Here is a 22,282-nt window from a genome sequence, read left to right as displayed (position 1 = left end):
CTTTCCCACTGTCAATAAAGACATTGAACTAAGCACAGACACTGGACTTGTGCTCTTGTGGTTTAGTTTGACTCTCAGATGAATAAATATTCTCGGGTACAGTTTGAATCCCTCCGTGTGTTTGAATAAAGTCGGACATGTCTTCAGTTCATGTCTCAGTGAATCTGTTGTTCCTGAGATGGAATATCTGCACTGCCTTCAGCTCTGCAGTCTGTTTATGCACTGGTGTTTCCTGAGCTCATTAACATGCGTGACACGTCGTCATCATCATCATCATCGTCGTCTTTGAACACAACCTTCATGTCGGCGTGGAGCGACTCGACAGGTGACACGAGGCGCTGTGACTGGCTGCTGTGTGTCAGACTGAAGCGCAGGTCGACGTGCCGTGTTTGTGTCTGAGCTGCACTGCAGAGTCAGTCCTCAGAGCGGCCAGCAGGGGGCGCAGTGCAGCCGCAGGACGAGGCGTCAGGGTGTGACAGGAGGAGAGCTGCAGTGAAGGACGAAGGGTTAACTCATGTTTCCTCTGTCTCTCTCTCTCTCTCTCTCTCTCTCTGTCTCTCTCTCTCTCTCTCTCTCTCTCTGGCAGTTTGATCACATGTGCAGCTGCACGCTCATCTGCAGGAGCGTGATGATGTCACCACGACAGGAGATCAGAGTGCATCAATAATCACACATGAGAGCATCATAGTGAAGGCACGGGCGTGACACCCTGCGCTCTGTCTGACAGGTGACATGACCATGATGCGTTTCCATCCCGTGTTCAGCACACACACACGCACACACACACACACACACACACACACACACTCCTGTGACCATCGAATAACGCAGGCTGGATTTTAGCAGCAGGCTGCAAAGAGAGCATGAGGACGATCTGAACACATTAAACCTCCTGTCCCGCTCTTCTCAAACAGCGCCCCCCTGTGGTCTGAATGAGACATCAGTGTTTCTGAGCTTTGGTCCAAATATAACATGAATGAAGCAGCAGAGGAGGTTTGAGACTCTGTCGAAACCAGCTCTCTCTGAACGCTCTGTTTTGGTGTGTGTGTCTCTTTAAATGTAATAAGCCCCGCCCCCTGAGTTTACCCAGCAGACATCACTCCTTCACTAGAGAGAATGAAAATAATGGATCTGTGTTAAAGTTCAGCTTGAGTCTGGAGGTGGAGTCCAGAGTGTATCAGCAGAATCCCACTGTGACATCACAAAGAGGGCAGATTAGAAACAGAGCGTCCTGATCTCCTAACAGCGTGCCGTGTTGTCCCTTTAACTCGTTTCAAACACTGCGAGGAGAAAATGCAGAGAGGCATAAGACACAGGAACAATAAGAGGAGCTGTAAAGATCACGTTCTCCTGCTGGGTTCTTTATTTAGATCTTTACTTTTTTATTCTTCATGACTCAACAAAAAAAACAAAAACAGCAGACGGATCCTGAACGACCACTCAGAGGGAAGGACTCTTATTTTGACGAGCTGGATAATGCTTCCTGGATCAGGAGATGGCAGGAGCTTAATACAGTCTGTTACAGTGTGTGTGTGTGTGTGTGTGTGTGTGTGTGTGTGTGTGTGTAGTCAGAGGTGTAGCTGATGGGAGTGTTAATGCAGCGCTGCAGCACTCAGACATCCATCCTGTTCATCTGCTGCAGCCACACAGCCGCAATACAAACGAGTGTGTGTGTGTGTGTGTGTCTGTGTCCGTGTGTGTGTCTGTGTGTCTGTGTCCGTGTGTCTGTGTCCGTGTGTGTGTGTCTGTGTGTGTGTGTCTGCATGTGTGTGTGTGTGTCTGTGTTCGTGTGTGTGTGTGTGTGTCTGCATGTGTGTGTGTCTGTGTGTGTGTGTCTGCATGTGTGTGTGTGTGTGTGTGTCTGTGTTCGTGTGTGTGTGTCTGTGTCCGTGTGTGTCTGTGTTCGTGTGTGTGTGTCTGCATGTGTGTGTGTCTGTGTGTGTGTGTGTCTGTGTTCGTGTGTGTGTGTCTGTGTCCGTGTGTGTGTGTCTGCATGTGTGTGTGTGTCTGCATGTGTGTGTGTGTCTGTGTGTCTGCATGTGTGTGTGTCTGCATGTGTGTGTGTCTGTGTGTGTGTCTGTGTGTGTGTGTGTGTCTGCATGTGTGTGTGTCTTGCAGAGACCATTTGGAGAAGGAGCCTCATAAATTATTGAAAGGCCTGCTGACTCTCTCTCCACATGACGATACACTTTAAGGTTAAGCTTGCTCGCCCGTTTCCCTATCCACTCTCCTCTCTCTCTCTCTCTCTCTCTCTCTGACACACACACTCTTGCTCACTTCTCTCGCCCCTTCACTCTGTATCCATGGCGATACTCTTAAAGGGACACAGCAGATTTCCATTAAGCGTCCCGTGTGTCGACACATTATGGGAATAAAGACGACAGCATCATCCCTCATTGCATCCATTAGCTCCATGCTAACGCATTAGCATCCATTAAAATGAGAGATATCAGGTTCCATGCTAACGCATTAGCATCCATTATAATGAGTGATATCAGGTTCCATGCTAACGCATTAGCATCCATTATAATGAGTGATATCAGGCTCCATGCTAACGCATTAGCATCGATTATGTAAAGTGAGGCTCCTGGTGTCGATCACTTTCCTGCACTCTCCTTTAATAAAATATTAAAGACACGTCGCTCTCTAAAGCGTCTCACAGGTAGGACGCCGTGCGGGCTGCGCTCGCCGTGGGCTCAGGAGAAGAGAAGAGCAGGGGAGGAGCTTGCAAACGTCCGCCAACTGCACAGGTTGCTAGGCGACCGGCATGATGGTCGGGGAAGGTAGCTAACTTGTGTGTGTGTGTTCACGAAATCCTTCAGCGCTGTAACGAGCACGACACACACACGACACACACGACACACACACGACACACACACGACACACACACACGACACACACGCGACACACACACGACATGTGGCACGCCCAAACTGTCGGACGTGTCTTTCCAAACGAACGATGACCTGGAGAGCGCAGGAGAGCGAAGTTATGGAAGATGTTCCTCCATGTGTGCTGAATGTGTTGTACGAAGGTCTCTGTCATTCACAGCCTATCAGGTGCTTTGTTTCATTTCTCTCTCTCTGTACATGTGGGAAGAGTCACCCAGGCTCTCTCTCACGGGGAGATCTCCTTCTCAGCCTTGATGGTCAATAGTCATGTAGTGTCTTCTCTCACACTCGGGGATAGATGGCGCCCTGCCAGGTGGGCAGTGGCTCTATGTGGCGTGATGGGGAAGTGTTCATGTTTGCCTTTTCTCGGGGCCTCTTTCTCTCCTCACCCTGTGAGAGAGGGGTCTTCTGCACATTAAAAACGTTCTGCACATTCAGAGGTCGTGACTTTAAAATACCAGAAGCAGGAAGTAGACTGAACATCATGTCAACATGGGAAGGTCACGGCAGGTTGATGACATCACACAGGTGTGTGAGAGTCCAGGACTCGGACAGCGGCGCAGGTTGATGACATCACACAGGTGTGTGAGAGTCCAGGACTCGGACACCGCGGCAGGTTGATGACATCACACAGGTGTGTGAGAGTCCAGGACTCGGACACCGCGGCAGGTTGATGACATCACACAGGTGTGTGAGAGTCCAGGACTCGGACAGCAGCGCAGGTTGATGACATCACACAGGTGTGTGAGAGTCCAGGACTCGGACACCACGGCAGGTTGATGACATCACACAGGTGTGTGAGAGTCCAGGACTCGGACGGCGCGGCAGGTTGATGACATCACACAGGTGTGTGAGAGTCCAGGACTCGGACAGCAGCGCAGGTTGATGACATCACACAGGTGTGTGAGAGTCCAGGACTCGGACAGCGGCGCAGGTTGATGACATCACACAGGTGATTCATGGAGGATGAACTGTGAGCTTCGTCTTTTCTGTGTCTCTTCAGTTTAAACGTTCTTTTCTCTCCTCGCAGCCTCCTGCTCCCCTGACACACCTGAGACCATCTGCTGCCGTTACCCAGGCAACGCACCTGATGATGTCATCTCACTGATCACAGATCCAAGTTTACTCATCACTTGAATTTAATCAATTCAATAACAGAAAACAGAGAACAAAAGGCTAAACAGGGAGGGACACATACACACACACATACACACACACACACACACACACACACACACACACACACAGTCTCACACACACACACACACACACACACACACACACAGTCATCAGTCTGTTCGTGCTGATCTCAGCATCTCCTGCTGTTTATGTTCATCTCCAGCCCAGTGGAGGAGGGGTGTGTGTGTGTGTGTGTGTGTGGGTGTGTGTGTGTGTGTGTGTGTGTGTGAGACTGTGTGTGTGTGTGTGTGTGTGTGTGTGTGTGTGTGTGTGTGTGTTTCATAGGTCACGATGTTGTAGCAGCTGTTTCAGGATGGGAAAGTGAATAAAGCTTTTTACAACGACGTGCCCTTTATAATGAAGACTCTAAAAATAACTACATTTCCCATGATGCTGCAGTGTTGAGACCACTCAGACCAGTTTGGAGTCGAACGTTGCTTCATCGGAGTGTCGACCTGACACATTCACACACTGACAAACCGTTACACGGCGCCCACCTGTCAATCAGCTCAGCTACACGCCTTATTGTGAATAACTCTGATCCTTCATCCAATCAAAACTGCTGAGTCATCAAAACATTCCCCCCGTACAGTGTGTGTGGATGGAGACATGAGCTAATCACACCTATTTGGTTTTTTGAAGCAGGCTGTAAACATGTTCATGTCTGCTGTAAAAACAGGCTGTTTGAATGGGTGTGTATGTGACTTCCTGTGCTGCTGCAGCCAGCCTCTAGTGGACACTCCAGGTACTGCAGCCAGCCTCTAGTGGACACTCCAGGTACTGCAGCCAGCCTCTAGTGGACACTCCAGGAACTGCAGCCAGCCTCTAGTGGACACTCCAGGTACTGCAGCCAGCCTCTAGTGGACACTCCAGGTACTGCAGCCAGCCTCTAGTGGACACTCCAGGAACTGCAGCCAGCCTCTAGTGGACACTCCAGGAACTGCAGCCAGCCTCTAGTGGACACTCCAGGTACTGCAGCCAGCCTCTAGTGGACACTCCAGGAACTGCAGGATGTTTTAAAACTGGAGGTTTCTGCTTGAGATGACGTCTAAGAACTAAACTGTCACACTGGTTGTTGAACGCGACAGCACCCTCACAGACTGAACACCAAGCACCTGATCCACAGGTATGTTTGATTGTTGACAAGGTTACACTCTCACACACACACACACACACACACACACACACCCACACACACACACACACACACACAGTGTTTGGGTGATTCTCAGCAGAAAAACAAACAGAAATCGACAAGAAACATACACCTCCTGTGGGACCCTGTGTGTGTGTGTGTGTGTGTGTGTGTGTGTGTGTGTGTGTGTGTGTGTGTGTTTCAGTCTCTCAGGTTTCAGCGGGTCACTACAGTCCTGAATGTTGTGGATCTGATCCCTGAATCAATAAAACAACCTGCCGACCTGTCTGTTAAACAAACACACTGACACTGTACCTGACCTCACTTCTCTCTCTCACACACACACACACACACACACACACACACACACCTCTTTAAGCCCCGCCCCCTGTCAGTCCCACACAGGTCATGTGATGCACAGTCTGGTTCCTGTTTGCATGTAGATATTGATTGATTCTCTCTCTAGGTCAGGATGGGCTTGGATCTGTGACATCACACAGTAATTTGGGGACGTAGCGCTACGTGCTACGTGCTAATGCTAACATGACTCCTGAAACACACTAAAGAGCGTCTAAACCCAGAGGGAGGAGAACATGGCACCTTTAACAGACATCAAAACAAATATGGGAAACATGACGTCACATGTCACGCGGCTACATGAAGCTAAGCTAGCTGTGCGCAGCTTGCTGGTGCAGATCCTGGTGAGTGTTTGGCTGTTTCATTACATCACAGTTCAGGTGGGTAGAAGAGCGAGTGGATGAGATTACACAGCGTTTCTGTGCCCAGGCTGACTCACTTCAAACATCACAGACAGAGACGCCGCAGACAGGACGCTGCCGTCCAAAAATACCCCACGTCCAATCTGCTGCTTCTTCACAGAGTCAGGAGCCTGCTCCGACTTCTGTCCAGGTTCCTCCTGTCAGAGGTGTCCCTGAACACACCACACAGACAAACCTGATCCCTGATCAGTTCGGCCTCATGTTGTCTCACGCTGAGACTGTCATGTGATCGCTTGTTGTTGTGGCTGAAGAAGAAGAAGTCCACCTTCTGTCTCCAGCTCGTGAGACACTTCATCAACCTTCCCGTCTGTCTCCACTCTCACCTGTCTGTCTCCACTCTCACCTGTCTGTCTCCACTCTCACCTGTCTGTGTCCTCTCTCACCTGTCTGTGTCCTCTCTCACCTGTCTGTGTCCTCTCTCACCTGTCTGTGTCCTCTCTCACCTGTCTGTCTCCTTCTCTCACCTGTCTCTCCTCTCTGAGAGCCTGAACCTGTCTCTCACAGTGTCTGTCTCCTCTGCATATCTGTCTCCTCTGCATATCTGTCTCCCAAACATTTACTCCCTGTCAGTCCTCCTGTCTGTCTCTTTTCCTCTTACCTGTCTCCCCTACTCTGCACCTGTCTCCTGAAGCCTCTCCCTGCCCACCTGTCTGTCTGTCTCTAATCTGGTCCCACAGTGTCAACACCTTGTTGAGTCTTTTTACACTCTCCCCTGTCTGTCTCTCTCTCTCCTCAGTCTGTCTCTCTCTCTCCCCTGTCTGTCTCTCCTACCTTCTATCTGTCTCTCTCTCCTCTATCTGTCTCTCCCCTGTCTGTCTGTCTCTCTCTCTCTCTCTCCCCTGTCTGTCTCTGTCTCTCCCCTGTCTGTCTCTCTCTCTACTTTCTAAATCTTTTGTCAACCTTCCCGTCTGTCTCTCGTCTTCATCCTCTCACCTGTCTGTCTGCGTCACTTGTCTTCCTCTCTGCTGTGCTTTATGTCCACCCGTCTGTCTCTCTGCCTGTCTCTCTGTCTCTGTGTGTCTCGCTGTGTTTTGCTGCATCAGGCTTCTCTCAGCCGTTTGGATGAAAACAAACACACGCACACTGCACCCCATCCCATAATAACCACACCTCACCGCTCCAGCTGCATTCAGGACGTGAGCAGCAGCAGCAGTCAGGGTGGCAGGATACCGCAGTACACTTCTACCCAACATGCATCACACCCTCCCTTCATCCACCCATCCATCCATCCATCCCCCCCCCCAACTTCCTCCCATCCGCCCTCACACTGTCAGGAAACTTCCACCCTACCTGCCGGTGCTTTCTCTTTGCCCTCCATCTCACGTCGCGGCTCGGTCCTGTTCGGTTTGGTTCGGTGGTCCTCTTAGTCCCCCCCCCGTCAGAAATCCACTTGGCTCCTTTCCTCCCTTCCTCGATGAGATGTAGTCAGCAAGCGTCGAGCCGCAGCAAATGAGCTCTGAAACGGCCGCTGCTGATCGATGTACCGGCGGGAGAGAGGAGGAGGAGGAGGAGGAGGAGGAGGAGGAGGTGCAGGGAGGAAGGAGGGAGGCACCGGGAGGAGCCGACCCGCGCCGAGAAAAACACAAACCACCCCGAGGTGTTCTTCAACAGTCCTGCTGCTGCTGGCGGACCTTCTTCTTCTTCTTCTTCTTCTTCCTCTTCTTCTTCTTCTTCTTCTTCTTCTTCTTCTTCTTCTTCGTTGATTTGCTTTCTGCGGACGTTGAGGCTCGTGCGTTCACCTGTGCTGTGTCCGCGCGCTTCTGTTCTCTCTCTCTCTCTCTCTCTCTCTCTCTCTCTCTCTCTCTCTCTCTCTCTCTCTCTCTCTCTCTCTCTCTCTCGTTGCGCCGTGTTGCTGCAGCTCACGTGACGTCACCGCCGGAGGAGTTTTTAAGGTGACACGATGATGATGAGGATGTGAGGAGGATGATGATGAGGAGGGAACCTACAGGAACTTTCAATTTCGGGGAGTAAGAGGTGGAGGGGTGGACTTCACCGAAATGCACCATGGGAGCATTGACGGAGGGACTCGAACCTCCAACCGGGAGGAAATGTTCAGGTGTAAATATTTATGATCAGGACTCAGATGTTAAAGGATCGATCTGTTTACACTGCAGCTCTTTCTGACTGCAGGACCTTTCTAGACCCTGTTGGGACTGCCCCCCTTTTATTGGGAGTTTTGAGACCAACTGGTTCCAGGGACTTTGTCAAAGAGTACCTGTCTCATCTCATGGGGACTTGATTCTGTCTGAGTGCTGAGAGAGTACCTGGAACTAGTCTCTGGTCCAAACAAGTCCAGACCCTTCAGGAGCAGAATCTAAAGTTAGAGGGCGGACATGATCACAGAGGAAGAGAGCAGCTCTCTGATTGGTCGAGGAGGCTGAGCTCCAGGCTCTCTGGTTTATATTTGATTCTGATTGATCGGACTCTATCCGGGTCAGTTCTTCTATCCGTCTCATAGAAACACAAACAGAACTCATTCCATCAGAACCATCCAGAAGTAAATAAAGAGCTTTATTTAGAACTCTGTTGGAGGACAGGTGAGTCCACCTTCCTCCAGGATTTTATTTGGAGGAGTTTTTGGATCGCAGCCGGAGTGCTGGCAGTGTGTGTGTGTGTGTGTGTGTGTGTGTGTGTGTGTGTGTGTGTGTGTGTGTGTGTGTGTGTGTGTGTGTGTGTGTGTTTATATTTGGAGGATGATGGATGGTTCTCGGCTGGCTTGGCGACGGTTCTGATGACGACGAGGGACTGATCAGGAAAGAGAAGAAGAAGAGAGGAGAGCAGGTGGAGAGGAGGACGAGCGCAGAGACAAACAGGAAGCAGACAAATACCACCGAGGAAGAGAGGAGAGGAGACAAGGAAACAAGGAGAGGACATGAAGTAGACAGAAGGAAACAAAGAGAGAAGGAAAGAAGAGAGGAAAGGAGACATGAAAACAAGCTGAGGATATAGAAAGAGAAGTGGAGAGGAAGAAAGGGAGAGGAAAGGACACAAGGAAAGGACACAAGGAAAGGAAACAAGGAAAGGACACAAGGAAAGGACACAAGGAAAGGAAACAAGGAAAGGACACAAGGAAAGGACACAAGGAAAGGAAACAAGGAAAGGACACAAGGAAAGGACACAAGGAAAGGAAACAAGGAAAGGACACAAGGAAAGGACACAAGGAAAGGAAACAAGGAAAGGACACAAGGAAAGGAAACAAGGAAGGACACAAGGAAAGGAAACAAGGAAAGGACACAAGGAAAGGACACAAGGAAAGGAGACAACAAGGTGAGAAAAAGGAAAGTTAAGGACTCAAGGAGAGGAGTAGGAGCGACAGGGACCAAGAGGTACATTTGTTTAAATAAAAAAATACAGCTCCCTTATTGGTTCTGCTCAATGAGCCGAGGCCTCTGATTCGCTGGATCCATTATAAAGAGGCGGGGCTTGTTCTAATCAAAACAACAGACATTAGTTTGAGGTATTTTATGAAGTGATTCTTTTTTTTACATCAGTGGATCAACATTACAGGAGAAAAAGTCAGACAGCAGCCAATCAGATGACAGCTCCCTCCCTGTCAACGACGTCACCTGACAGAGCTCCTTTCCCCCCTGGCGCCTCCTGGTGGCTGTGACAGGAAACTGGCAGTCTTTACACAGGTGTGCAAATAAGAACTGTGACTAACAGGATGTGTCAGCATGTCATTTAAGGTTTATTATTTATAGAAATCACTGAAGTGAACTCTGGGACACATGAACCACCTGAAATAAAGACCAGTTCTGTATCAGGACCGTCTTCAAGAAAAAGTCCAGATTAAAGTCATCCACTCTGAATCTGAATGTGTGAACGGATCTGGTTCTTTTATTCTGAAAGGTCGCATCAGAAGATCAGCGGAGAGATTTCAGCAGCTCGTAGAAGCTTAAAGGTGAAACTCTTTGTTTCACATGGGGGGGAAGTGTGGCGTGATTTGAACACGTTTAGCGCCCTCTGCAGACTCATCCTGGTACTACACTTGTTTCTGCTGCTTCTGTGTTCAGACCTTTAATGACGTTATTACTAAAGACAACCTGTTAGTCAATGTGAGGATTAACCCTTTAATCTAACGTCAGGGTGTTACTGTTCCTCTCTGTCTCGTCCTCCTAAACTAAACATGACTTCAATAAAATCAAACAGTATCACTACCTGTTTTGTTACCATGGCAACCCTAAAAAAAAAGTCCCAGTCACCCAGTGTGACTTGTTTTTAATGAAAGGGAGCACAGTGTCTCGCCTGTCTTCTGCTTAAAACAGGACTGAAGGTTTGCACATTTTTTACAGTGTAATCAACAAAGAGACCAACATGTATAAAAACAAGTTTCATCGCTACGCAGACGACGCTCCGACTTCATCTGATGCTTCGATTGTTTTCCCTTCAGTGAAACAGACAGAAGGCAGGAAGGATTTAAAGAACAGGTGTTAATATCCCAACGTGTGTGTGTGTGTGTGTGTGTGTGTGTGTGTGTGTGTGTGTGTGTGTGTGTGTGTGTGTGTGTGTGTGTGTGTGTGTGTGAAGCAGGAGCAGGCGTGCAGCCACGTGGGAGGAGCTGCCATCTGACGGGTTAGCCCATCCAAGCTAACGTTGCATATAAAGAAAGTCATCATCAGCATAAAGCAGAGCAGCAAGATACAGAACAGAACGAGTCAGAGTCCAACGGTTGGAACAGAGAGACAAGGTCAGAGACACACTGAAGACATTTCCAGCGAGCAGGAGTGTGTGTGGCACTTTGAGTGTGTGTGTGTGTGTCTGTGTGTGTGTGTGTGTGTGTGTGTGTGTGTGTGTGTGTGCTTCTAATGTGTGTTGATTCATTAAACCACGTTAGAACTGAGCTGTAGTGTCGTTTAGCTTAATGCAACATGGTGTGTGTGTGTGTGTGTGTGTGTGTGTGTGTGTGTGTGTGTGTGTGTGTGTGTGTGTGTGTGTGTGTGTGTGTGTGTGTGTGTGTGTCACTAATTGCACTTGAGGATGAGGACATGTAGATCACACTGTCGGTCAGATGTCTGCAGAAGGTTTTTTTTTTTTTGGCATGTTTCTGGAAATGTTGGAGGACGTCGAAAACACAAAGACACAAAAAAAACCAAACAGGAAGCAACTCGCCTGAGTTAAACCAGCTCAGGAACAACTTTCATATCAACCAATGAGCTCTTCTCTTATTGGTCAGCTGATCCTTCAGAAACATCCTGAGCTGGTGAAACTGAAGGAGACGTGAACACACTAAACTAAGCAGCAGGAAATATCACAGTGACAGTGAAGCAAACAGACAAATGCAATAAAGTCAGATATTAAAAATGAAAGTGAAACTAAAGGAATCTTCTGTGCCAACATGGCGGTCATAGAGCAGCAGGTTAAAGCTGATATGCGTCACTTCCTAAAGTACCGCCTTCGTAGCGACGCCATGTTTTCTGCAGTATTTTGAAAAAGTGACGTATAGCAGGTTTAAACTGTGGAGAAGACTGAGTACACAGTGATGCGTTCAGGGGCAGTAGGAAAAGGCTGCTTGAAAAGAAGACGTGCTGATCTGACTCAGCATGTAAAGAGTTAATGCATCCCGACAGCTCGCTCTTCGGACTGCCCATGTGCAGAATCAACGTTTCAAACGTCAACGACTAAAACGTGTCTGAAGACATCGTTGGACCTGGGGTTCCTCAGGGTTCTGTTCCGGGGACTTACATCATTCATGTTCCTGACTGATGTTCTGAAGAGAACCGACTTCAGACCTGATTCAGAACCACTGTGTACTCGGCGCTCTCCCATTGGTTAACAGACACAGTTAGAAGCTGCAGTATGACCCGACCCGTCGACTGATATGACAACATCATTTCAGAACCAGGACCAACACGGCGTCCAACATCAAGACGAAAACGAGTGTTGGGTTGTTTTTTTGTTGTTGTTTTTTTACATTCTGTGCAAAATTAGACAAAAAGTAGTCCACACATTATCATCAGTCTAATGTTCTGATATTTACAGTTACAGTCTAAGACATTAGTACCATCGTCCCCCGCTGGGACACATTCTTCTAAAATCCACCTTCCAATCTTTCCTCCGGCACAAACATCCCTCAAACATCTGGTTGCTGTCGAGCGTCGATGTGACAGCCAATCACACGACGCGGTCTGAGGAAGGAGCCCTTACTTCTGACGTCGTCTCAGAGACTCGCTCAACAGTCCAACACAAAGAGGAAAGATTGGATTCTTTAAGTTACATTAAATGAACCTGAATTTCTGTGATCACAAGTTTCCTACATCTTTGCTACGGAATATTTTTAGTCCTATTACGATTGTTTAGTGATTTCTACGACTGGCCGTTATTTAGATCAATGAACCCGATCAATTTAACCCTCAAACAGGCTTCTGTCAGCTCGTTGGTTTCCTGTCAGGGATCCCTGATCTCAAGACCTCCATCTCACGGTGGATCTTTAAAAACAACCTGCTGTTAGTCAGCTGTGTGTTTAAAAGGCAATCAGCAGGTAAAAAACACAGACAGGGCACACAGTGAAGGTGGAGGGCGAGGGGGCGGGGCTTAGAAAAATAAGATCAAAGAAAAGTGTGGCAGACGGAACTGGACGATCACCTCACTTCACTCTGTGGCAGAGAAACATAAACATGAACCAAATCAAGTGTCAGAGGAGGCGGGTCGCCGCTCGCCAAGACGGCAGGAAGGCAGAAACAGGAAGTCTCAGAAAAACTTGTCGTCGATGCGGAAGTGCGGCCGCGTGACGTCGTCCGGGTTTATAAAGACTGAGATGGACTTCCCCGGATTCTCCGTCACCAGCTGCTGGAGCTTCTTGGCGAGACGGTCGTCCGGCTGATTCTCCCCGCCGGCGTCGGACTGCGGAGACGGCAGGTTGTTGGCGCTCCCTCGCCATTGCAGGTCCACGGTCAGCCTGTTGGCGGCCTTGGCGTGCTCGATGGTGGTGCGCAGGTGCTCCGTGGGGTCCGAGCGCACCGAGGAGAGTTTGCGGGCGTGCAGCATGGCGGTCTCGTCCGACAGGTGCTCCAGCATGTTGCACTGTGGAATGAAGTAGTTGGGACACATCTTGTTGACCAGGCAGTGCTGCAGGTCGTCGATCAGGCCCAGCAGGAAGTGGGCGGAGAAGTCGTCCTGAGACAGGTAGTTGGAGGGGAGGCGGTCGCAGGCCCACAGCATGATACTGCGAAGGTGGTAGGGGCTGATTGCTTTGGGGCGAGACAGCAGCTTGATGATGATGGCTTTGCACGCCTGGTACGCCTGCATCAGGCTGGACGAGATGCACTTCTTCAGCTGCACCTCGCTGCGGGCGAACGACAGGCGCCACTCGTTCTCCTTGCGGCCTTTGTTGGAGCAGGCGGGGACGAGGTAGAAGCCGCTGATCACCTCCTCCTCCGTGATCTTCCCGTCCCAGAAGTGGTTCTCCATCAGCCAACTCTGAGCGACGGCGGGCCAGCCCTTAAATGACACCACCGGGACGATGTCGTAAAGCATCCGGCTGCTGCCGACGCCCAGGATGACGGAGATGATGGTGCCGTTCCTCTCCACCTTCTCCACTCGAGGCATCCCTCTCTGCGGCTTCTTCTGAACCTCCAGCAGCACCAGGGAGATGGACTGGTAGAACCAGTCGGCCACCAGCGTTGGCGAGAAGAAGTAGTTGGTGGTGCCGTTGATGTGGTCGACGATGGTGCAGCAGTCCTTCCACTTGTTGATGGTTACTTCGTCAAACAGGCGAAGGCTGAGCCAGGAGTGGCCCAGGGCCGAGTGCCTCATGTCCAGGGTCACCGGCTGGTTGCGGTCGTGGAGTTTGAGCGCGGGGACGAGCAGGGTGAAGTCCATGTCGTAATCTGTCCCGCGGGCGTAGACGCTGAGCTCGTCCAGATCCATGTCCACCACGCCCTCCCGAACGCCCCCTGACAGGAGCAGGTACTCGTTGGCCACCGGGAGCTTCTGGTCCAACTTCTGAACCATTCCTGAGAGGCAAGGAGAAACACACGGAACCACGTCAGCACTATGACATCACAGAGCACGCCGTGACATGTCTGCTCGCACAAATCCCTATTTCTTCTCGAGGACTGCATTCCCAACACACTACCAGGGATCTTACAAAGTCCTTCCTGCTTGCTCTAAGTCCCTGGACCTTCATAAAGTACATGACCCCCCAGCAGGGTCGTATTTAGGGTGAAACTTCTACCCCAGAACTACATTCCTACCCTGGTAGATCTGCTGGAAATCCCCTAAAAGACCAGAGTTCTGGGGGGTAGTTCCTCCGGTCGAAACGGGAGGACCAGGGTCCAAACAACCGTGTGGACTGATATAGATATTTAACCTTCATTCAACCAGGAAATAAAAAAAACTCATTAAGATTAAAAGTCTCTGTTTCAAGAGTTTCCTGGACAAACACGTTTCTGAAGGTTTGAGACGGAGTTTCATCCTGAGAGATGAATAATAAGAAGAATCGACCTGACGGACTAAAGTCTGACCTTACCTCAGGTTCAGTTTAAACCTGGAGTCACACAGGTGACGGACTACAGTCTGACTCAGGTCCAGTTTAAACCTGGAGTCACACAGGTGACGGACTACAGTCTGACTCAGGTCCAGTTTAAACCTGGAGTCTACCTCAAACCTCAAACCTTCAAACTCAACAGGTCCGACACCCGGCAGCTCTTTCTTTAAAGGTTCTTTGTGGGCCAGTCTGGACTCTGTCAACAGACAGGTTATTGGGTTCACCAGCACCAGTGTGACTGGTTTTGTCTGGACTGGTTTGCTGCTCTGCTGAACACACACACACACACACACACACACACTTCCTGGCTGGTGCCTGCGTTCCTGTGTTGTTTGTTTTGAGCAGCTTCTCAGAAACAGTTTAAAGATCACAGACTGAGACGTGATCAGCGTTCTCATTTTGTGACCTTTCTCTTTAAATGGTTTTTTATCCTTCTGAGGTGGAACTTCAAAAATCCATTTCAGCTTCACCGACACGAGGAAAAAAAGAGGGGAAAAAACCCGTCTAAATAATCTGATCTAATTCAGCCCATGAAAGGAACCGAGCTTTACATGACTTCTGATTATTCATGTTTAACTTCATCCTTCTTCCCCTCAGTGTCCTTTATGAGAGGTTTAAATATCAGAAGCTGAGAGAGAGAGAGCGATGGGTCTATGGTTCAATGATACTGGAACACTTCTGGTCAGTCTTAAACGTTCAGCTAAAGTCCCGCCGTACACGGCGTGACGGCGTCCAACGCTACGAGTCAGCGAGGAGTTGCCGGGTTCTTGTGTCGCCAGAGTTGTCATGACGTTTTTGTGACGTTTGGAATTTATTGATGTTAGTTGGATATGATTCTGGAGATGTTCCCTTCATGACATCACAAAGGGCAGTAGCCCCTCCCCCAGGTGGGTGACACTCCCACAGCTAGGTGTTTGTTCTGCCCTCTGAGTCTGCCTTCTCACCGTAAACAATAGGACATGGAGCCAGAAAGCAGCGAGTACACCCGAGCCCTTCCAGAGAGGGGGCGTGGCCAGACACAGCTCATTTACATATTTAAAGCTACAGACACAGAAACAGCCTGTTCTGAGCAGGGCTGAAATAGAGGGGTTTATAGACATGATCAAATACAGGATCAGAGTGGATTTACAACAACACACTTCACACACATGATGAAGAGGAGCGAGGACACTGATTTCACATGAAGAAGAGGAGGAGGTCATGTGACCTTTAAGCAGAAATCATCTTTAGTTTTGGATGAACGTTGAAATGATGAAACTCGACCCTGCACATCTCTCTCTCTCTCTCTCTCTCCTCTGACTGGATAAACACAAGCTGTGAAAACATCAGGAGCGTCTCTCTCTTCCTGTTTGAGCAGACGGGATCTGACTCTTCTGTCCACAGAAGCTCCAGGAGCTTCTAGAACTTCTGATTTGCATTTCAAATCAAAAGGAATCCACTGATTCAGCGCAGCGTGTGGGAAACGCTTGGCTCTGAGTTTGACCGTGTGGGTCGCTCAGTGTTTACAGGATGCTGTGTTCAACTATTTTAATCCAGATCTGGGAGGAGGTCCAGCGTCATAATGAAACGCTCCAAACAGGAAGCAAACCTCACATTCCTGCAGTTCATCCTCCGTGTTTCCTCCCTGCAGTCTCACACTGATCACACTGATGTTCATTAAGTTTAATTACCCACAATGCAAAGCACCACGTCAGAGACGAAAAATGACAGACGGAGGAAATAATGACACCTGCAGTTATCTCTTTGATTCTCTCGATCAATCTCTGACTGAAAGTGGACGCTACGCTGTGGCGGCGTGTGTCGTCAGCTGGGCTGTTGTTTACTTCCTGGGGGGGCGGAGCCTTTAACCAAGGAGGGCCGGGGGCGGGGCTTGACAAAGGGTCAGTTTTAGACGGTATGCAGGTGTTGGCCTGACACTTTGTTGATTCAAAACAACAAGAAAATACCCAATACAGTGTTCTTGTTTCCACGGTAACCAAACAGTTGTGTTTGATTTTCACTAAATCGGCCAATCACATCTCAGGTTTTACTTTCTGTTATTATGAGACACGAGCTGACGAGCATCTTCTCAATACAAAAGGCCGGGCAGACAGCTGCTCGGGGCCCCCAGGCCTGTAGGGGGGCCCAGGCCTGTAGGGGGGCCCAGGCCTGTAGGGGGGCCCAGGCCTTTAGGGGGCCCCAGGCCTTTAGGGGGGTCCCAGGCCTGTAGGGGGGACGAGGGGCTGATAAACTTGAAATCACTGCAGTGGCTCAAAATGTGCACATTTAGCAGAGCCAGCAGGAACCCCCCCTGAGAGGGCCCCCCTGAGAGAGCCCCCCTGAGAGGGCCCCCCTGAGAGGGCCCCATGTGACAGCTCTCACTCTGTAATAGAATAGAATGATTGTTGTCTCGCACTAAACATGGAGGAGAGAATTATGACGTTATTAAATCAGATATTATCTGTAACATGATGGGGATTAACAACCCCCTGAGAGTCTCTGACCTGGACCCGACTGGACTCCAGGATCAGAACCGGGAGGACTGCAGGTGCAGCGTGTGACGGCAGGAGGGTCCGGGTCTGCAGGGTTAGCATCCCTACAGCCCTGTGTGTGTGTGTGTGTGTGTGTGTGTGTGTGTGTGTGTGTGTGTGTGTGTGTGTGTGTGTGTGTGTGTGTGTGTGTGTGTGTGTGTGTGTGTGTGTGTCCTCACCCAGCATGGAGAAGATGAAGTCCTTGGCCGTGTGGATCTCCAGAGCCCGCTGGTCGTCGTACTCTCTCTGGTCGTGCTTGCTGAACTCCTGGATGAGGCGGTTCAGGTCCTCCATGCGGGCCGCCGATCTGAAGTCGAGCTCGGGCCCGACGCCGCCGCCTCCGCTCGGGAGTCTACCGGCGGTCATGGTCGGGCTGTTCCCGACGCTGCCCGCCGAGCCAGCCCGGCTGGAGAGAGCCGGGGCCGCCATCTGTCACACACAGGTCCACTACAGCTGAAACCACCGCTGCTGGTCCGGTCTGAGCCGAGCCGAGCCTAGACCACACCAAATACAACCACCGGAAACAACAGCGGTGCGCCCGCTGCTCATCGCCTTCAAAATAAAAGCCGTTTAGTGAAAGTGACGAATTTGAGTGTTTTCTGATACAAAATATAAATTCATTAATTTCACATTTGTGTTAACGGCGGATACGTGAAAGCACACTTAAAACAACACACGTTGACAACATTCAAAATTAAAATAAATTCCAATTAAATACTAATGCTTCCAAAAGCATAAAATAAAAGATGAGAATAAAAAAACAAAAAGCGACTATTTTATGTTGTCTTTATTTCATTAATGAATAAAACAAGGAACACGTTCACTTGGATAAAAAATATAATTCGCTTCACTTTTCTTTTACTTTGAAAGTATTTTCCGGAAATGCACAGGTGAGTTTTTGACGCTACCTTTGTAAATGGGAAAATTTCGTTGTTTGTACAGTGTTGCAGACAGTACCCATCTCTGTCCTCCAGGCGGCGCTGTCATAACTCTTCATAAGAGTTTCCGTTCACCGGGGTCACCGAGCTCCGTGATGGCGTGGAGGAGCTGCTCAGTGCTGCTCACACTAACAAGAGAGGAGGTGTTACGGAGCTCCGCGAGGGGCGGCCGGTAAGTCACCACAGCCGGGGTGGAGGCTGCCTCCCCCGGCTGTCAGACAGACGCTCCCCCGCTGCTCGGAGCTTCTCTGTCAGCCGCTTTAAACGGTGACAGCGGGCTAACATTAGCCGTGTGGCTAACATTAGCCGTGTGGCTAACATTAGCCGTGTGGCTAACATTAGCCGTGTGGCTAACAGAGCTAACTGCTGTTTAAGTCTGTTGAGGTTGATCATCATGAAGTTTAAGATAAATATTAAATATAGATTTATCAGGAGATAATCACTTATCTGTAACATCCCCATAAAGACTGACAATACCACCACTAAACCCTGTACTGTACAACCCCAGACTGGGACCTGGTCCTGATCCTAACAGGTCATCAGACTGGGACCTGGTCCTGATCCTAGCTAACAGCTCATCAGACTGGGACCTGGTCCTGATCCTAGCTAACAGGTCATCAGACTGGGACCTGGTCCTGATCCTAGCTAACAGGTCATGAGACTGGGACCTGGTACTGGTCTGAACTACCAGGTCATCAGACTGGGATCTGGTCCTGATCTGAACTAACAGGTCATCAGACTGGGACCTGGTCCTGATCTGAACTAACAGGTCATCAGACTGGGACCTGGTCCTGATCCTAGCTAACGGGTCATCAGACTGGGACCTGGTCCTGATCCTAGCTAACAGTTCATGAGACTGGGACCTGGTACTGGTCTAAACTACCAGGTCATTAGACTGGGATCTTTGTTGATGAAGTTCCCCTCCCATCCAGCAGGTGTCCTCACAGCTTCCAGCAGCGATGCGGCTTCAAGAAATCTGCCAAGAAACCAGAACCCAAGAAGGTGGAGGAGGAGCTAGTACCCCCCCACACAGAATCCTCTGAGCCCATTGTCCAGCGCCGGACCCACACCCCCAGCTGGGACCATCCGACTCCCCATGGCTCCCCCCAGCCCTTTAGCCGGCTCATCAAACCGCTCGTGTTCACCATCGGGGTAGGGGGATTTTTACCTGTGTCTTGATGATGTCATCAGTGACATCACAGACAGGTGCTAACTCCATGTCAGTTTACAGGCTGCTCCTTCGGCTCGGCCGCCATCTGGCAGTACGAGTCCCTCAAATCACGAGTGCAGGGCTACTTCGACGAGCTCCGAGCTGATTGGCTGGAGAAGTTGAGACCTCAGAAACGAGGGGACGCCCGCAAAGAGGTGAGGAGGCGGGGTCGAGTTACACCTCTGACATCACACCCCTGTGACATCACACTCCTGTGACATCACACTCCTCAGACATCACACTCCTGTGACATCACACTCCTCTGACATCACACTCCTGTGACATCACACTCCTCTGACATCACACTCCTCTGACATCACATTCCTGTGACATCACACTCCTCTGACATCACACTCCTGTGACATCACACTCCTCAGACATCACACTCCTGTGACATCACATTCCTGTGACATCACACTCCTGTGACATCACATTCCTCAGACATCACACTCCTGTGACATCACACTCTTCAGACATCACACTCCTGTGACATCACATTCCTGTGACATCACACTCCTGTGACATCACACTCCTGTGACATCACACTCCTCAGACATCACACTCTTGTGACATCACCCCCTTCAGATGTCACAGGAGTGTGATGTCACAGGATGCATTAGCATAGTGAGGTTCACTGTCTGTTACCTCATTGGATGTTGTTTTTATCAGATCAACCAATGGTGGAACAGCTTGAGTGAGGGCCAGAGGACGGTTGCAGGTGAGTCCTCGGCACGCACATCTCAGCGGCGCCGGTATTCTGCCGCGACTCTGTCATCAGCGGTTGACACACGTTTCAGAACGCTAACGTCTGCTTGTGTTTCCCGCCGCAGGGATCATCGCCATCAACGCCGTCGTGTTCTGCTGCTGGAAGATACCGTCTCTGCAGCGCTTCATGATCAAGTACTTCACAGCAGACCCCGCCTCCAGTGAGTCCGTCCAATCACAAAGCAGCTTGTGTTCAGTTTGATATGTGTGTAACTATGGCAACAACCCGAGTGTGTGACCCCGCCTCCTGTCGCCCTGCAGAGACTCTGCTCTCTCCCATGATCCTTTGCACCTTCAGCCACTTCTCCTTCTTCCACATGGCCGCCAACATGTACGTCCTGTGGAGCTTCTCCGGCAGCGCCGTGTCCATGCTGGGCAGGGAGCAGTTCATGGCCGTGTACCTGTCTGCAGGTGCCGCACCTCGCCACACGGGGCAACATGTCAGCTGACCCGGGTGTTAGAGCGTGACGCTGATCTGACGTCCTCTCTTCTCCTCAGGTGTCATCTCGTCCTTCGGCAGTTATCTGGGGAAGGTGTCCACGGGGAGGTTCGGCCCGTCTCTGGGAGCCGTGAGTAACTACAGCTGTCTTTTTTAAAAATCTTTATTAAAATGAAAAAACAGAAATAAACAGACTCACCTGTTTCCTGTTTTCAGTCCGGCGCCATCATGACCGTCCTCGCTGCCGTCTGCACCAAAATGCCCGAAGCAAAACTCGGCATCATCTTCCTCCCCATGTTGACCTTCACCGCCGGCAACGTGAGACCCTCTACACCCCCGCCTCACCTGACACACACCCCTCCACTACACCTGACCCCCCCCACTACACCTGACCCCCCCACTACACCTGACCCCCCCCACTACACCTGACCCCCCCACTACACCTGACACCCCCCCACTACACCTGACCCCCCCCCCCCCCCACTACACCTGACCCCCCCCACTACACCTGACCCCCCCCACTACACCTGACCCCCCCCCCTACACCTGACACCCCCCCACTACACCTGACCCCCCCCTGTCTTTCTGTTTCTTATTACTCTCTCTGTCTCTCTCTCTCTCTGTCTCTCTCTCTCTCTCTCTCTCTCTCTCTCTCTCTCTCTCTCTCTCTCTCAGGCTCTGAAGGCCATCGTTGCCATAGATACGGCAGGTGTGGTGTTGGGATGGAGGATGTTCGACCACGCCGCACATTTAGCAGGAGCCGCTTTTGGAATGTGAGTCAGTGTTTTTTTTTTGTTGTTTTTTTTTTTTTCGACCAATCACATCTGAGGAAAACGGCGCCATCAGCTGATTCTGATGATTCTGATCAGTTGTTTCTGGATCGGTTCAGGATCCGTTTAAAGGTTCAGAGTCATGATCGTCATTCATAGTCTGTCCACAGGGGGGCGCTAAAGTCCATTATTCTGTCTCTAGATGACAGAGACATGAAGGATCAGGACGCTCCTCATTATGCATTTCTGATTGGTGGATTTCATATCTAAGAGATTTCCCATCATGCTCTCTGCTCCCTCTCTGCTGCAGCTGGTACGTCCTGTTCGGTCACGAGATGATCTGGAAGAACCGAGAGCCCTTTGTGAAGCTGTGGCACGACCTGAGGACCCGAGGGGGGCCGGGCGGAGGAGCTGACGGAGGAGGGGCGGTGTAGGACCCTAAAGCGCCGCGGGAGGGGGCGGGGCCTGTGAGGGGGGCGGGGCCTGTGAGGAGTGTATAAAATGTACAGACGTGCAGAGGACTGAATAGAAGCTGCACCGCTCGTCTTCCTCAGGACCCGAGGACTTGAATATAACACGTGTTCATATTTATAAAGACAAGAAATGTGCAGGACAGAGTCGGAGGGTCGTTTCCATGGAGACGGGTTAGGTCACCTGACGAGCTGAAGTCCACTCTTTAAAACAGAGGGATGAATTTGACCTGCAAACATGGACAGTTCAGAGTCCACAAACAAACACAGAGTTGAGTTTGTGACTGATCCGAGCTCACGAGACGTCCACACACACACACACACACACACACACACACACACACACACACACACACACACACACGGCGTGTAAATGTTTCATGTTTGATCAAGTGTTTAATTTAGTTTTTTATGGCGCCGTGTCTCATTGGTCGATCGCCACGGATCTCACAGGACGCTTCAACATCCATCACAATGAATAAAGTCTCCACATTCATGCAGCTGTTAAATCTGAATCTAAAGCTGAACTGAAGACATTTTGTTGATCAATTATCAATTTGTTTTACTTTGAAAATATTTCTGTTTTGAACTTTGTTTCCTGTCAGAATCTCTTTGGATATCCTTTTAATAAAGCCTTCTTGAAACCATTTGATTGGCCGGTTTCTGTTTGAATAGAAACTCATGAGAGACGTCAGTCGGCTCCAAACTGAC

At 50.1% G+C, this 22,282-nt stretch overlaps 2 protein-coding genes and 1 long non-coding RNA gene across 4 annotated transcripts; 2 read left to right on the top strand and 1 right to left on the bottom strand.

Moving 5' to 3' along the window:
* The first annotated feature begins 9,244 nt into the window (after window positions 1–9,244).
* On the top strand, window positions 9,245–10,903 carry LOC306830554. Its single transcript, XR_013779988.1, has 2 exons — window positions 9,245–10,427; window positions 10,512–10,903. It is a non-coding gene; the product is annotated as an uncharacterized lncRNA (long non-coding RNA).
* Window positions 10,904–10,942: 39 nt separating this feature from the next.
* LOC306830514 (nucleotidyltransferase MB21D2) lies at window positions 10,943–17,532 on the bottom strand. The gene is made up of 2 exons (XM_079354071.1): window positions 17,159–17,532; window positions 10,943–13,936 (listed from the first exon to the last, which is right to left on the bottom strand). The coding sequence occupies exons 1-2, from the start codon at window positions 17,406–17,408 to the stop codon at window positions 12,672–12,674; spliced, it is 1,515 nt and encodes a 504-aa protein (XP_079210197.1). The 5' UTR covers window positions 17,409–17,532; the 3' UTR covers window positions 10,943–12,671.
* A 459-nt stretch (window positions 17,533–17,991) lies between these two features.
* Window positions 17,992–22,218, top strand: parlb (presenilin associated, rhomboid-like b). 2 transcript variants are annotated; one of them, XM_079354082.1, is made up of 10 exons: window positions 17,992–18,089; window positions 18,853–19,069; window positions 19,142–19,282; window positions 19,797–19,845; window positions 19,958–20,053; window positions 20,154–20,303; window positions 20,391–20,461; window positions 20,548–20,649; window positions 21,007–21,104; window positions 21,412–22,218. In XM_079354082.1, the coding sequence occupies exons 1-10, from the start codon at window positions 18,013–18,015 to the stop codon at window positions 21,533–21,535; spliced, it is 1,125 nt and encodes a 374-aa protein (XP_079210208.1). In that variant the 5' UTR covers window positions 17,992–18,012; the 3' UTR covers window positions 21,536–22,218. The 2 variants fall into 2 exon arrangements, with proteins under 2 accessions (XP_079210208.1, XP_079210207.1); XM_079354081.1 differs by having other exon boundaries at window positions 18,850–19,069.
* Window positions 22,219–22,282: the final 64 nt, after the last annotated feature.

Source organism: Symphodus melops (genome assembly GCF_947650265.1).
Source record: "Symphodus melops genome assembly, chromosome: 10".
Taxonomy (NCBI): domain Eukaryota; kingdom Metazoa; phylum Chordata; class Actinopteri; order Labriformes; family Labridae; genus Symphodus; species Symphodus melops.
Note: the sequence above shows the minus strand (reverse complement) of the source record. Positions and strands in the feature narration are given on the sequence as shown.